The sequence below is a fragment of the Aphidius gifuensis genome, linkage group LG3 (genome assembly GCF_014905175.1).
Source record: "Aphidius gifuensis isolate YNYX2018 linkage group LG3, ASM1490517v1, whole genome shotgun sequence".
Taxonomy (NCBI): domain Eukaryota; kingdom Metazoa; phylum Arthropoda; class Insecta; order Hymenoptera; family Braconidae; genus Aphidius; species Aphidius gifuensis.
The window spans coordinates 17,435,053-17,451,073 of NC_057790.1; the positions used below are offsets into that span (position 1 = coordinate 17,435,053).

Below are 16,021 nucleotides of genomic sequence, written 5' to 3' on the forward strand. Positions count from 1 at the left end.
TTTATAACTTTACTATTATATCTTATCTATTACTTTATAATATTTATATAAAATCGATTTTTATATTAATATTAAAAGTCATATAAAATCACGTCTTGTGAATAGATGATTCAAATGAAAAAAAAAAAAAAAAAAAAATGTATTCAATTTATTTTTTAAAGAATATACATTTTATTATAAATAAAATTGTATTAATAATTAAATTTGAATAAAATTTTTCATAAAATAATTATATATAAACTTTGTATACTAAAAAAAAAAAAGAAAAAAAACAAGTGCTTCTTTCGTTAAATCAATAGAAGTATTGATAATTTTTTTTCGTTTAATTATCTATATATATATTTTGCAATATTGCTATTTTGGTTTATTTAAAAACTAGTTTAATTCAGAAAATGCGTGAATACGAGATAAAATATCATCACAATTTGTTTGTGGATGATCATCACCACGTGTATCACTAAATTCCGTGGGTCACATGGTGTGTTGAGGTGGTGGTAGCATAATTTCATAGCCACCTGGTATACTTTGTTGATGATGATGGTGATGATGATGATGATGACCAGTCATCATTTGATGATGACTTTGTTGATAATATTGATGATGCATACCTGAATGACCAGAGTAGTATACTGGTGTTGGATCAATGTCTTTACTTGTCACTGAAAAAATTTAATTTCATATTATTTTTACGAATTTTTTAATGGTATTGATCATTTTAAACAAATAAATAACTAAAGTAAATAAATTCACTTCTAGAATATCAATAGCTATTACAATTATTGTTATAAAAAATAATGCTCTTTTAAGTTTTCAGGTATATAGTTATTGAATTTCTTATTGTCTTTATTATTTTTATAATTTAAATTAATAAAATTAAAATACTAACCACTGTCATAAACACCTCGTCCATAACAAAGAGCTTTAACATCATTCATTGGACTAAGACCACCATTATGTCCACCATGAGATGAATGAATTGATGATGGAGTTGCTGGTGCAGCATATCCATGATGATGTGGACCCATTGGACTCATTCCCATTGGACTACATGGATTCATACCAACTGGTGACATTCCCATTGTTGATATTGGTGACATTGCTAAACTTGGACTTGTCGATTCAAGTATTTGATGAGTTTGATGACTTCCACCACTACTGCCATTCGTAACAATACCATTATTACTTTGACAATTTATTGACACCATATCTCTGTTTAAAAAAAAGAAAACAAATTACTTTATCAACATTTAATTTTCAAGATATTTGAATTTAAAATAGTAATCTTTATGCATGACTATCATAATGCCAACACATGGAACACACTGAAAATGCATAACTAATTTTATTTTTTAAAAATCATCACATATGTTTCCAAAGACAATGTCAAATTTTTTCTTTTTTTTTCTTTTTTTCAATTTTATATTTGAGAGGGTTTGTCCGGTAGTTTGACAATTAATGTCTTTTACAAACACACACATGTGACGAAATTGGTCTGCCATTCCAAGAAGTCTAGATGGACCAGGGTAAAAAAACGAAGAAAAATATAATAATGTATTAAATAAAAGGGAAGAAAAAAAATAGGAAATGGAGCGGTTAGTTATGCATTGTTCTTTGCCGCTTCCCTTATATTATTTTACGCATATATACATGATTTTTTTTTTTTTTTTTTTATTATTTTTATTACAGGGGGGTTTTGTAAGGGGCCAGGCAATTTAATGTAAAGTATATTGCGCGTGTGCGTACAACTACCATCAGACTCCGCCCATTTAACCTTCGGTTTAATGTCCAAACCCTGTCGATATACAAATTTTTTTTTTTTAATAAAAAATAACATGTACAATAAAATATAAAAATTCAAATAATAATAAGAAATGAATATAAATAAAATTGAGAAAACGAAAAAGAAGTAGAAAAAAACTCTGATCAATGACAAGATGTTTTTTTTTTTTGTATTTTATATTGAATGTTATATATTTGATTGAAAATATATGTATATAGGGTAGAAGAGATTGCTTGAATTGGTTGAAATTTAAAAAATAATTCCGCCCTTAATGTAACGCGTGTATATCTACTGATATAAATTTTACCCCCGGGGTTGGTCTTTATGTAGAGTAAACTATTGGTAGAGTGCGAACAGCTCAATGGTGAAACGAGATATGTAACAAAATCTCAGCCATAAAACGGTAATGGGGCGTCGCATTTCCTTTTTTTTATGTTTTATATTTTTATTTTTTTTTTTTATTTTGAATCCTAGACACCTTTGCCAAAAAAATATATATATATTTTTTTTTTCTATACCAATGCGAGAGTGTATATATATAATTCTTGTGTCAGAGATGATATTAAATGTTTATTTTTTTTTTTTTTAATTTAATGTACTTTATATTTGTTGAGTATTAAAAAAAATATATATTAAAATCCTGAGGGCAAATGAAATGAATTTCAGGGCGGTTGGCAATGACCACTGAACTCTAGACACAACAATCGTGCCCCACAAATATTTTTTATTGCCATCTCTTTGGCAATGCCAGACCCCCGATGACCAAACTAAAGTCTTGATGGCAAAACCAACTTCTGCGACATTCATATTTATACCTCTTGATATTATTAATTTACATTATTATTATTCCTTTTTTTTTATCACAATATTATCACATTGTTTATTATAAACAATATTAATCAAACATGACTACAACATTTAAATTATGTCATTTATAAAAATTTTTCATAAAAATATATATCTAAATACTAAGAATATATTATTTTTTTTATTCAATTTTACAGCCGGAAGTTTATGTTTTGATATTTATATATAATATTTTAATCATATTTTGATTGTATTGTTTGTATTAACAAGCGATAAATAATTTATTTACATCGTATTAGAAGCATTATGATGTATAGAAATTTAATTTTTAAATCATTATTATTTACTTGTTAATTTAAATATATATATTTTTTTCTATATTTTATTTCAAAAAAAGCATTCAACCAGATGATATTTTATTGCTTTTTTATTTTTTAAAATTGAGATTTTTTTTTTTTTGTAAAACATATTGAGTGCAGGGTACTTATTGTTAAATTTGTAAAATATAATTTAGTAAGTGGTAGGGAAAGATTTATCGTGTCTATCCTCAGGATAATAACACATGTTGAAAATAGAAACACTTGTTGCGTCAAGAAAAAGACCATATTCGAATTATAGTTTTGACCCCCCGTCGCAACACGTGCCCTTCATGGGATCTGCACATTTTCTTTTTTAACGTTTTTTTTTTTTTTTCATTTACTTTTCTTTATTTCTTCTAAACAATAAATTTATCTAAAAGTTCTTTTTTATTTTTACCTACGTTCTAAAAATAAATATAAAAAATAAAAAAGATCTATACTTACGGTCGTGTTTGTGGTGTACGATCACGTTGTCTTCGATTTTTAAACCAATTTGATACTTGTGTCAATGTGAGACCAGTTTTTTTAGCTAAATTTTTTTTTTCATCTGGTGTTGGATATCTATTTCTCATGTAACATTCTTTCAATGCATTTCTTGATCTTTCTTTAAAACAATAAACAGTCTCTTCACCATCCCAAATTGTTTTAGGTAATGGATATTTTTTTCTTAAACGATATTTATCAACAGCACCAAGTGCACGACCACGAATTTTTTCAGCCTCACAATAATGTGATTTAAACCACATTTGTTGAAGTTCTGGATGACGACGTGGTGAAAATGGATGACTTTCTAAAATTGAATAAAGCTCATGATATGCACCACGATGAAATGCAACTGATGCTCGTGCCATCAGGACACTCTCACCACCACGTACAACTTCACCCGGCGGCAAGGACCACAGGAATCTTTTTAAAAAAAACAAATCATAAGTATATCTATTTTCAACAAGTTTAAAAATTTTTAATTTAATCATTAAAATTCCTATATCAATAACTAATATGAAACTTGATAATAATATTTCAAATAAAACAAATAAATAAATAAACAAAATTATAATAATAAAAAAAAAACAACAACAACAAGTACTTGTTTTCTGTTTATAAATTTTAGATGATTTTTTTTTTTTTTTTTTCATGTATTGAAAAACATCAAGCGGATGTTACAAAAATTTTTATTGATAACAAAAAAAGTGAATAAAAAATTCCATTTATATATTAATCATCATTGTAAATTTATTTTTAATAATAAAAATTAAAAAATTACCTTGATAGTTTATCAATGTCCTGACTTTGTGATAGTGCCTCACACATACAGGCAATTTGTTCAGGTGAAAAATTAGTTGTTCCACCAATACTACTTGAAATATCAACAACAGTATTAACACCACAATTACCTTGTTCTTGATTATATCTTGAACTTGTACTTGATGTACTAGAATTTTGTTGATGCTGATGAATACTTAATGATAATGTTGGTATTGTATTACTATTGTAACCAATAACACCACCAGATGAACCATTACGATGACCCATTTGACTGTTACAGTCACTATTTGGTGATGACAATTGATCCGAACTTTCGGACATTATTTACACTTTTATCATGTAATTTTAATTTATCACTTCACTTTTAGATTTAATATAATTTATTATACACAATAAATAATAATTATAAATACGTGATCACATATTTTTATCATTCTCTATATAAATAGTAATTTCAATTATCCAACAAACATTATATTCGTTCATTTAAATCACCACTGTTTTTTTAGTCTATTATTTTAAAACACTTGTTAATCAACAAATCACAATGATATATATTCAAAATTATATTAAATATATTCTTCGAATGTAACACAGTAACTGAGTGACCAAGTCATCAAATTGATAGTACAGAAACACTATATACAGTCAACAACTTGATAGTATCATTGATAATAGATGACACAATTGTATTCACATATTAATTTATAATCCATTGATTAGTTTTTTTTTTCTTAATTTGATAATAACTACAAGATTATTAAAACTGTATTAACAATAATAATAAATTTTTAACTTGACTGGTATGTACATACTCTGTCTGATCTGTCTGTATAACTGGATGAGAGTTTGTGTTGTAACGAAGTAGAAGTGGCAAGGTCTAGCTTGAGCTTGTCGGTGGATTGGCGGGCGTGGATTTTTGACTCAACAATTCTCATTGGTTGTGTTTGTCAGGGTGGGTACAACCCTCTACCCTCCTGTCGGCGAATATCCATGCATTCCATGACTCACACAAACATCATATATGGAAAACATAGTCTATCTCATGGAGAGGATGAGTTGAGTGTCTTTGCTGTATATATATGGTATATATCTACAAAAATTTTAACACCTGCAACCTAGACTGTAAACATTATTTTTTTTCAAAAATAAAGTTTCCCCATTTTTTTTTTTTTAATCCCTTTAAATTTTTATTTATTTATCAATTTAATTTTTGCTAAATAAATAAAATAATATTTATTTTTATTTTTTCAATATTTTTAAAACACTTAAAAATTATTATTTAAAAATTTTTTTTTTTTCTTTTACATTTGCAAATAAAATATAAATTAATTATATATTTGTTTTTTTTTTTTTTTTAAATAAAACATTATTTTTTAAAATATAATTTTAATGAGGTTTAAAATTAATATATATAATTAATATAATTTTGATAAATAATTAAAAAGGAAATTGTAATTTAATTGTTGATTGAGGGCAGTTGGTATATAGCACCTCATCTGATAATAAACACCGGAAACGCATCGTGTCAACGTTATTTAACACCGCGATTTTAGCTTGATGATGTTTTATCGTTGTTATTATTTTTTTTTTTTTATAAAATATCCCTCTTCAGTGTGAATGGTTGTCATATTGAGTACTTTAGTTTGTCACACCGGGGGGTCGTTTATACCTCTTAAATACCTCTTGAATAATAAGCTTAAAAAAAAAGTATATATATTCTTTATAAATATTTAAAACTTGATATTGATACATGCGTTTAAATATATAAATAAAATTATTATTTATTTTATTAAATTAAATATATATTTTCTTTTTTTTTTTTAAACATATATTTATGCAGTTTATTCATGGATATTTGAAGTAGTATATAAGGGTGTTGTATAGATCAAGGAAAATCTTGGCGCTGAGTGACCTCGTCATTCGTCAAAGAACACTGGGGCGCATTGACTTGCCGAAATATGTCTGAGCCTCATGTTGAAAATGATAGAAACACACCGGAAAGTCACTCAAGATTAGTATTACATATATCTATTTTATATATATGTACATAGAAGAACACACACATTGTAATGATGAAAAAAGCCAAGTTGCAATCTCAGTATCTCAGCCACGCCTCAACAATCCTTTGAATCAACTCCGCCTTTTGACAACTAATTGCCGACGGATGTCGTTTATTTATTTATCTATATATTATTATATAAATAAATTTTAAGCCAAAAATTATCTCAATTATATATTCTTTGGATGATCAAATTTCTTGACTTGTCTTGTTATTTCTATAAATAAAAATATTTAAAAAAAATTAAATTTATATTTTTGAAAATTATTATGTAAATCAATATATTTCTAAATTTATATTTATCAATTTATAATTATATATTTGTATGATTTTTTTTTTTTCATATTAAATTACAAAAAATAAAATTAAAAAAAATAATAATAGTTGAATATTTGAGCTAAATATTTATCTATAAATTGTTGAAAAAAAAAATTATTTAAAATAATGAAAAAATAAATAATATATAGTATTATATTAGAGATATATCTATAAAAGAAGATGCTCAGTTGTGAGATGAGATAGAGGGGCGTCACTGTGCTTTGCGATGGCGTCTGCTTCGATTAAGTGTCATATTTCCCTCTAGGACGCCATTTTGTCTCCTCCCGACACCCCTTTATACGTAACCCACTTGATGTACTTCATGTACATCCCCTTACTAACTCACTCTTATCCTTATCATCAACCCTTTGCTAAGATTTTTCTCAAAATGTGATATCAAAAGGACAATCGAAATACAAAATTCGAAATTCGAAATTTATTACTCAAATATTTTCTAATTGGATGTAAATTATAAATCTTCCAAAAATGCTAAGTGAAAGTTCCATTGTATGAGCCAAATATCAATTGATAAGTTTTTATTATTTGTTGTTAATTTATATCAAGATCAATAATCAAATTTTATCATACAAAAATAAGTTTTCATATTTTGTATTTCATTGATATACACAAACAAAAATTCTCCAAGGATTTCGATTTGTTTATTTATTTATTAATTGACTTAAAATATTTTATTAAAATCAAATAATAATCGTATTTATATATAAGATTTAAAAGAGTTTATTTTGTAATATATATATACTCACCTGCTATTCTAATAGCAAATACCAATGTATATTTCATAAAGTCAAATGTGTTGGTAAATTTCTTTCAGGTATATATTAAAAAAATACATATATAAACGCGTCAAGTTTCGAGTTTCAATGTACTGCGTTTAATTGCATTCCAAAATGGCTGTGTATATATATGAAAATCCCTTTTTACATTTATCTTCAAAATATCAATACACTATATAATATTACAAAATAAAAAAATAAAAAATCTTAAAAATTTCATTATAAAACTAATGACACTTCAACATATATTGTCAAAGTAAATAATAAAAAATATAAATAAAATAAATAAACACATATATCTTTGTAATTGTAAAAAAAAAAAAATAACATTACAAGATGATAATTAAAAATAATAATAATAAATAAAAAATTGTTAAATAATCAATTGTCATGAAACACAATCGTCTGGAAATGGATCTTATATAAATATGTAGAAGGGGAAAATTTATATCTCGTATTTCTTTGATGGTATAGACACAAATGATATAGCATGCGCGAGTGTCGTCGCGATTTAAAATTAATGCCGCGAACAATAACTTTTTGAGTATGCATTATTGAAAATAAAAATACATATAAAAGTACAGAGATTACCCCCAGTGTTACTTGACACCTCTATCAGATAACTTTTATGTCAATTGCATAAAATAAATAAAAAAAAGAACAAAATTATAAAATAAATATATATAATAACAAAGTATATTATAAATCCATTCCTTTTTTTTAATTTAAAATTTTTATACTTATGTATATCAGTAGAAAAAAAAAAAAAATAAATAAAAAATAAATAAGATCTCGAGAATTTTATTTTTACGATAGTAAAATTGAGTTTTTCTAGAGCAGGATTAGTCGGCATAATCCAGCTGGTTATACACCCATTAGTGTGACTATCCTGGTGGTTGGAAAGAAAAGCGAAGTAGACAAAGATAAAGATTGGATTCTTTTGAAGATTTGTTCTGTCGTCAAGAGGAATATAAAATAAAATAAAAAAAAAGCCACAGAAGCGTGAAGAAAAAAAAAATATATATATATATGTGCCAACACAGATCGTGATGAGAAAAAATATATATATATATATATTGCAAAGCCGTCCACGAAACATTGACAAGAGGGTCAGGTATAGTAGTGCCCATGATGTGTCAGTGAATATATATTTAGCTGTTCAAATCGAATATTTAATCCGTTCTTCTCTGTAATTCCGGCATATTGAAAATAAAAAGCTCGATTCACGATTACTTGTTTTTTTTAACATCACAATCTACTTTGATGATTATGGTTTTAGCATCACAACTATTTGATATATTTTTTTTTATCATGCAAAAACCGCATGGTGATGAAAATAAATTACTACAGGGTGAAATGAATAATAAAAAAAAATAATAAAATGATAAAAATATCAAGATAACTGGTTGCCATTGGAGTACCAGTGGGACATGTAAAAGATTTATTACTATAGCTAATTATTGCAAGGGGTGTAGAGAGAGAATATGTATATATGCAGCACAACTATGGGATATGACAAGGCTTGTGTTATTAAGTATTTTATCAAGTTGGATACAAGCTTGTAGCTTTTATATATACATAGAAGGGTTTGTGTATATAGTATTATCACAAAGCATATGTTCATCAGCAACAACTTGTCAGTATAATGGTGAAGAAAACTTGGCAATTACGATGCGATCTCAATTATTGATAAATTGCTGATGGTACATACAGGGGTTGTGTTGCTTGCTTGTTAATCTTTCTTGTCTTGGTTTACCAATCAGATTTTATCTTACATCTGATTTATCAACAATGAAAAAATAATATAATATAACCGGAAGTATGTTAAAAAAAAAAAATATATATATAAAATCTACATTTAATATTTTAAAAATATATATATATAAAAAAGATGATTTATCAAAATTTTTTTTAACACGTTTTAATGTTTTTTCAATTTAACAAACGTTTGCATTTTTTTTTTTTTTAGTTTCTTATCAATTTTATATATATTTTTTTTTTTTGTTTCGTGTCAGGTGTATATTTAAAAAGTTTTGTGAGAAAATGAAAATACTAAAAATTATAAAAAAAACGCTAATTTATACTGAGAGAGTAAAAAAAAATAGTTATCATGTTACGCTGACGTTTTAAGTCTACTCATTCTACTCTGTCTTGAATGAAAGTTTTTTTTTTTTTTTTTCAACCAAGACATTACATTAAACAAATAGTTATATAAATTTTTAAATAATTAAAAATTATCAAAGCAGTATAGTATTTTTAAAGAAAAATGATTTTAGAATATGATTGAAGGGCTTTAATATTTACAATAAATATATTGACAAATATTCAACGGTTATAAAGAAATATTTGAACAATGAAATTTCGACACTTGAATAAAAGTATATATACCTTGAAAAGAGCATCTGAATTTTCGACTGCAATTGAGAATGTCCCCTTGGTTGTATATACTCATCTCTTTTCAACCTGAAAAATAAAAAATAAAAAATATAAATGAGAGAAACACGAATAATCTACAATAAACCTCTGTATATAGAGATTCTTTTTTGTCGTGCCAAAAACACACTAGGACCCCTTGGCCATTTGGTTAAAAATGAAATGGAAATAAAATAAATAAATATAAATAAAAAAAATCCATCAACACGTTCACGAAATGGCAAACAATTTTTATTTCTTTTTTACTCACTCACACATAGTATGAGGCATTCATCATATATATTCACCTAAAAGGTAAAATTAAATATTTCGTATATATATATTTACACAGTTAAATAGACTCGCATGTATATGTGTAATACATGTATATATTTAAATGTGTCTCCACGTATACACTCGATTATATATACTGTATATTTATTCGACCCCCCACGATCTATCGAGTGCCAAACGATACGCATTATAAATCGTGTTACATTAAATTTCATTATCCGCATGTTTTACACTTTGGGGTACTTTAATTTAATTTAATTAAACAATAATAATAATATTATCAATTTAAAGTATTATAATAATTATTATTTGTAAATATAATGTTTTTTGGTTAATTTGATAATAATTAAAAATATATATTTGTTTGTTTTATTTAATTAATTAATATTGTCATACAAAATTCATAATTTAATTTTTTTTGTATACAAGCTATAGCAAGCTAATTAAAATGTTGAATATATTTTTAATAAAAATAATTATTTATAGTCAACAATTGAAATATATTTGGCTGTCTAAACAAATTTCTATTTACGTAATTTTTTTTTTTTTTCAAAGAGATAAATTATTAATTAGTAATTGTTGTGTATTTATTGTTATTTTATAAGATAAATTACTAAAGTTTATTAAACAAATAAATTGGTATTTTCACAAACATATTGCAAAAAAAAAATCAATCGAAAAAGTGTATATACTCGTAAAGAAATCGAAACAAAAAATTCGAATTTATATATTATTGTTTTTCGATTTTTTTCTATCACTAAGATAGGCCATGAATAAAAAATTATATATTGATAAATATGAAATTTTATATTTTTAAAATAATTAATAATCTTATGTATTATTTACCTAATAATTACACAGAGACGATAAATTTATATAAAATGCTGACAATCATGTTTATCAAGGACGTGATTAAATAACAGTTATAACATATTGTCTGTTTGTTACAATTTAACACACATCAACAAAGTGTGGGAATATTATAATCATGACACTACACTTAATTTTATATTTATTTTTTATTCTTACTATATGAATCTTGGAAATGAAACGACTTTGTAATGAGATAACTGTGCGATTCTCTCGAGATGATGTGACGTATGTTTTTTTTTTTTTTTTTTTTTTTTCTAATGTCATCATTGATAAACACGTGTTTAAAAACAATATATATATATATAAAATAAAATATTTATGTATTTAATTAATAATGTTGCATAATAATATATATAGCAAAAAAAAAAAGTGTTAAAAATCGTTGAAAATAATAAGCATTGAGGTAATTGATAGGTTTAGTTGATGATGCTGATAATGATGGAAAATGTTTGATGCTTTTGCTCATGGATAATTGAATGTAATTGGTTTGCGTTTGATGACAGATGTAACCTCTTCATACTGTGTTAACTATATATATCTTTATTACGTAATACGCACATACAAAATTATATATAGATAGATAAGGTGGTAAGAGACGAAGAGACGAAGAGAGTCTATAATTTATAAACTAGGGGTTGTTTTGGGGGTAATTGCAAATAACGATGGGGCGTTGCGGATAACAAGCCGACATGGGAGTCATGGGACACCATATACTAAAATATATATATATATATTTTTCATGTTCATAACAGGCATATAAAAAATTAGTTATTGCCAACAACCAAAGATATACCTTGTAATAATATATACATTTATTTTTTTCTTCACTTGGATATATGTAAAAAAAAAAAAATAATGTCTTGAAATTCTCAAGAATTATTTGGATTTATAAAATACAATTGTCAAGTATATTTATTTTTTTATTAATTGATGATAAATTTTTTTTTTTAAATACTGTATATCCCACGAGAAAAAAAAATGAAAAAAAAAAAAACTAAAATGAACAACTCGGATTACAACTAAAGATTTTGTACGAGAAAAAAAATAAAATAAAATGTATATAATATAGTTGTATGTTGTCGTGGGATTAAGGGATGAAAAAGTGAGTGAAAATGAATTATAAATGCGTAAAGATCGTAAAATGAATATGGGAATATGGTGAATGGTTTTATGTGGACAAAAGACAATAAGGCCTACATTAGTTTGACCAGCCGCGGATTTAAAAGTTTAAAGCAAAGGAAAAGGGTAATAGAAGCAAATGCCATCAAAAAACAACAAAGTTATATTTTTGCAAAGACTTTTTTTTTGTTTTTACCAAACCCCCGTTTTCCATTATCGAAATAAAAACAAAGAAACAATTTGTTTTTTTGGTTTGTATTTTTCAAAACAAAGCCAAGTTTGCCATAACAGTATATAGTTTTTACAGCCAAACCGTGCCGTGCATATAGCATTTTTGTTTATTTTCAACAGATTATATTTGATAACCACGCTAGCATATATCAATTTTGTTATATGTCATTACAGTATACAAATATATAATTTATAAACATCTTTTGCAACTTTTCTTTTTCAGCGAGGTTATACTTTATCGCAGTTGCCAAATAAGCATTTTGTCCAAATACTGTCCATGTCAAATTTATAGCTATAAATTCGTAAATATGAATGCCAAATGATATTGCGCCTAAATATCGCTTAGAAAAAACAAATTTATATTTTATTATGATTATGACACTTTTGATATGCTGATTAATATTGACGAATTTTATAATTTTATTTTTTCATGAAGATATGTGTATTTAAGATTATATAATAATTATAATAAAACGCAATTGTGCGCTTTTTCATACTCTCAATATACCTTATCATTTTTTTTATTATGTTTTTTCTTTTTCTAAAATCGATACAACCATTGGAGCTTGCGATTTAAACCATTAAAATATATTCGTATTAACGAATATAAATTTTTATATATTAATTTGATCATTAACAATATATTTTTAAGTGACTTTATCTTATTATAGTCTTGAATTCATTGATAAATATTTCAAAAATTTTTCAAATCAATTTTTAATAATTATTATTGATAAAAATTTTTTTATTTCTCATTAAAATAACTAGTCACTAATCTATAAATTAATTAATTACTAAAAAATCAATTATTTATTGTAGCAAATTAATTGTTTCGTTATCTTTTTATGTTTAAAATTTGTTGATTATGTTTTTAATTAATATCCTTATCATGATTATAATTTGGTTGTATTTTTTTTTTGTATTATTATTCCATAGTATCATACTTGACTTTTTTAACTTTAAAATATCGCCAACCAGCATATCCACTTATTGTCAATAAAACAGCTGCTGCTAATGTTGAACCAACAGCAATTGGAGCTGTCTCATCTCTTCCAGCTCTTGCACTTAATAATTTGCATGAAAATTCAGATGCAAATTTATTATCTTTAAATTTAAATGGTTGTAATTTCATTTCTCTAAGAAATACATCTGCTTTATTTTTTCCATCAGTTAATGGTATTTTAACTTCATCTTCACAAACATATGATTTACCAACTGGTGTTGGAAATAATAATGTTGTTTTATCTGAACTAAGTCTTACTGTTTTATTTGGTTGATCAATTGATGTAAAATGACGATCACTTGAATTATATGTTAATTCAATTTTATCAACATACCATCTTTCACCACCTGGAGTTTTAGCAAAGCTCCATGTAAGCACAAATGCTTTCCATTTTAATGACATTGTTACATAATTTTCAGCATCACAATTACCAGTTACAGTTGCATCAGATGGTACATATATATTTGCTTCAAGTTGTTCACCACTTTTTGTTTTATATTCAACACTTATAACTGCATCAACTTGTAATAATATACAAGCTTTTCCATTAATTGCATCAAGACGATAAAGTGGTTTTACACGAGGTGGTTTTATTTTTGGTATTGTTGTTGTTGTTGCTGTTGTCTTTATCATTGTCGTCGGACTTTTTGATGACTCAATAATTGTTGTTTTACCACCACCAGAATTACCTATTTGCTATAATAAAAAAAAAACCATAATTAATAAAAATAAAATATAATTATTAATTGCAATTTTATTTAAAGAAAAAAATATAATTAAAAATAGTCATTGGTATATTGATTCAGTGTTTACAGTTGATGAAGAGATTAAGTGTTGATCGTTAAATGTTTTTTATTAATAATTTTTATAATATCATAAAAAAAGCAACAGGCATATTATACAAAAATTGTTGATTTATAAAATTAGATTGTCATGTTTTATTAAGCTATAAATTTTATAAACAATAGTTGTATATTAATCATCAATAAAAACTATCATAAAAATCTTGTTATTACATTTAATAAATTTTCTTTTTTTCTCGGCATATTACACAAAAAAAAAATATAAATATACTTTGTGTGTAATAAAATAATGAATGATAAATTAAAACAAAATGTGCATAGGTGTGGTCTGTATATTTCGACCTAAATTTACAATATAATATGCTACTGTAGTTGACGTGTATAAATGACGTTCGGGAAAGACAAAAAAAAGGGAAGAAAAAAAAAAAAAAAATGGGAGTGCTTATCACTTGAAAGAATATATTACATTTAAAAGAAAAAAATATATCAAAATATTTATTGAATTTTTTGATAGTTTAAATGATGAAAAGAAAAAAAAATTTACTTACCAAGGAAAGTGGCCTATGGGTGTTGAATTGAACAATGGTTTTAATAGGTCTAGATGTAGTGTAAACTTGATCAAGTGCATTTTGAGGTACTGATGTTGGCACACTGAAGACCGACGACAAAAGACACCCTGTTTTATTTTTAAATGATTAGTAAAGAAAAAATATAAATTATCTAGTTTTTAGATATTAATAATGTTAATAATTATTACAAGTTATTATATAAAATATTGACTCATCAAAATTAATTATAAATAACAAAAAAATCATACTTACAGAGAACAACACTTTCTTTATTAATTAAATAAAGCACCATTGTCGATTGATATTATAACTTTATTTAATAATTAAAATTCTTTTGTTCTTTTTTTTTTTTCTATTTAATGTATATATCGTGTCAATAGTTGCAGTCTTTCTGATAGCTCAAATATGTGTTGAACTTTTCAAGTCGACTCGCGCATACGATCAATAAAAACTATCTCTTGACTATGCGTCGCGGTACATTGCTTTACATTGTATAAAAAATACAATAATTATTATTAAGTTTTTTTTAACACCAAAAACAACAACAACAACAATCAATTAAACCAATACAAAAATTAAACGTTTCGATTGATTGAATTTCGATTTGATTTTCGACCACGAAATTGCAGCTCGTAATAATTTTAAAAAATTCATCAATTTTGTTGGTAATACAGATTTTATATTGATGTCGCTAGTATGCAATGATGAGCGCTGTAGTAGCAGTAGTAGCTGGATATCCAAAAAAAAATAAATAAATATAAAAAATAAAAACGAGGTGAACAGCTGGTAATAACAGGAGAAAAATTGGCCCATGTTCCAAGGTTCTTGTGTTACATTGTTACATTCTCTGGCTATCAACACAAAAGCCAAAACATCCAACAAATACACACACACACACAATGACAGTTTATTAACTAAAGGAATTGATGAAATTGAAACGAGTCATAATTGTTAGAAAAGTGGGGGATAAAATATATAAACAAACAAAACAATAAAGAAATAAAATTAATAATAAAAAGATAATTAATATAATTATAATATTATTTTTTTTTTTTTTTGTTTTTAAAACAAATCTTGTTTTTTTTTTTTATATTGTGTGCGTCACTATGGAAACGAAACGTTGGAATATATGATTTAAATTTCATATCGTTCCTGTTATTCAGTCAAACGTTTGTCAGCTGTTTGGCTCAATATGGAATAATAGCCAGTCCCCCGTCAGTTCAGTGTGGCTAGTAACCGTCAAGGTCTGTAGATTAATAGACGGCTGGGATAAGGTCGTCGCACAAGCGTCAAACATGGCCGACTTTTAGGCGCGCATTATTTAAACCATC

At 25.4% G+C, this 16,021-nt stretch overlaps 2 protein-coding genes across 4 annotated transcripts in view; both read right to left on the reverse strand.

Moving 5' to 3' along the window:
- Window positions 1–284: 284 nt before the first annotated feature.
- LOC122852296 (homeobox protein SIX6-like) overlaps window positions 285–16,021 on the reverse strand; it is a 55,267-nt gene continuing 39,530 nt past the window's right edge. The window contains exons 1-6 of one of the 3 annotated variants that reach the window (XM_044152014.1): window positions 9,775–10,365; window positions 5,028–5,335; window positions 4,211–4,961; window positions 3,391–3,852; window positions 887–1,209; window positions 285–659 (exon numbers count right to left, since the gene is read on the reverse strand). In XM_044152014.1, coding sequence (XP_044007949.1) covers window positions 472–659; window positions 887–1,209; window positions 3,391–3,852; window positions 4,211–4,533 — 1,296 coding nt within the window. In that variant the 5' untranslated portion in view covers window positions 4,534–4,961; window positions 5,028–5,335; window positions 9,775–10,365 and the 3' untranslated portion in view covers window positions 285–471. Of the gene's footprint in view, window positions 660–886; window positions 1,210–3,390; window positions 3,853–4,210; window positions 5,356–9,774; window positions 10,366–16,021 lie in introns of those variants that run through there. The other 2 variants (XM_044152012.1, XM_044152013.1) reach the window with 2 other exon arrangements.
- On the reverse strand, window positions 12,588–15,397 carry LOC122852297 (lysosome-associated membrane glycoprotein 5). The gene is made up of 3 exons (XM_044152015.1): window positions 14,943–15,397; window positions 14,670–14,797; window positions 12,588–14,014 (listed from the first exon to the last, which is right to left on the reverse strand). Exons 1-3 carry the CDS (start codon window positions 14,980–14,982, stop codon window positions 13,241–13,243), a joined length of 942 nt encoding a protein of 313 aa, XP_044007950.1. The 5' UTR covers window positions 14,983–15,397; the 3' UTR covers window positions 12,588–13,240.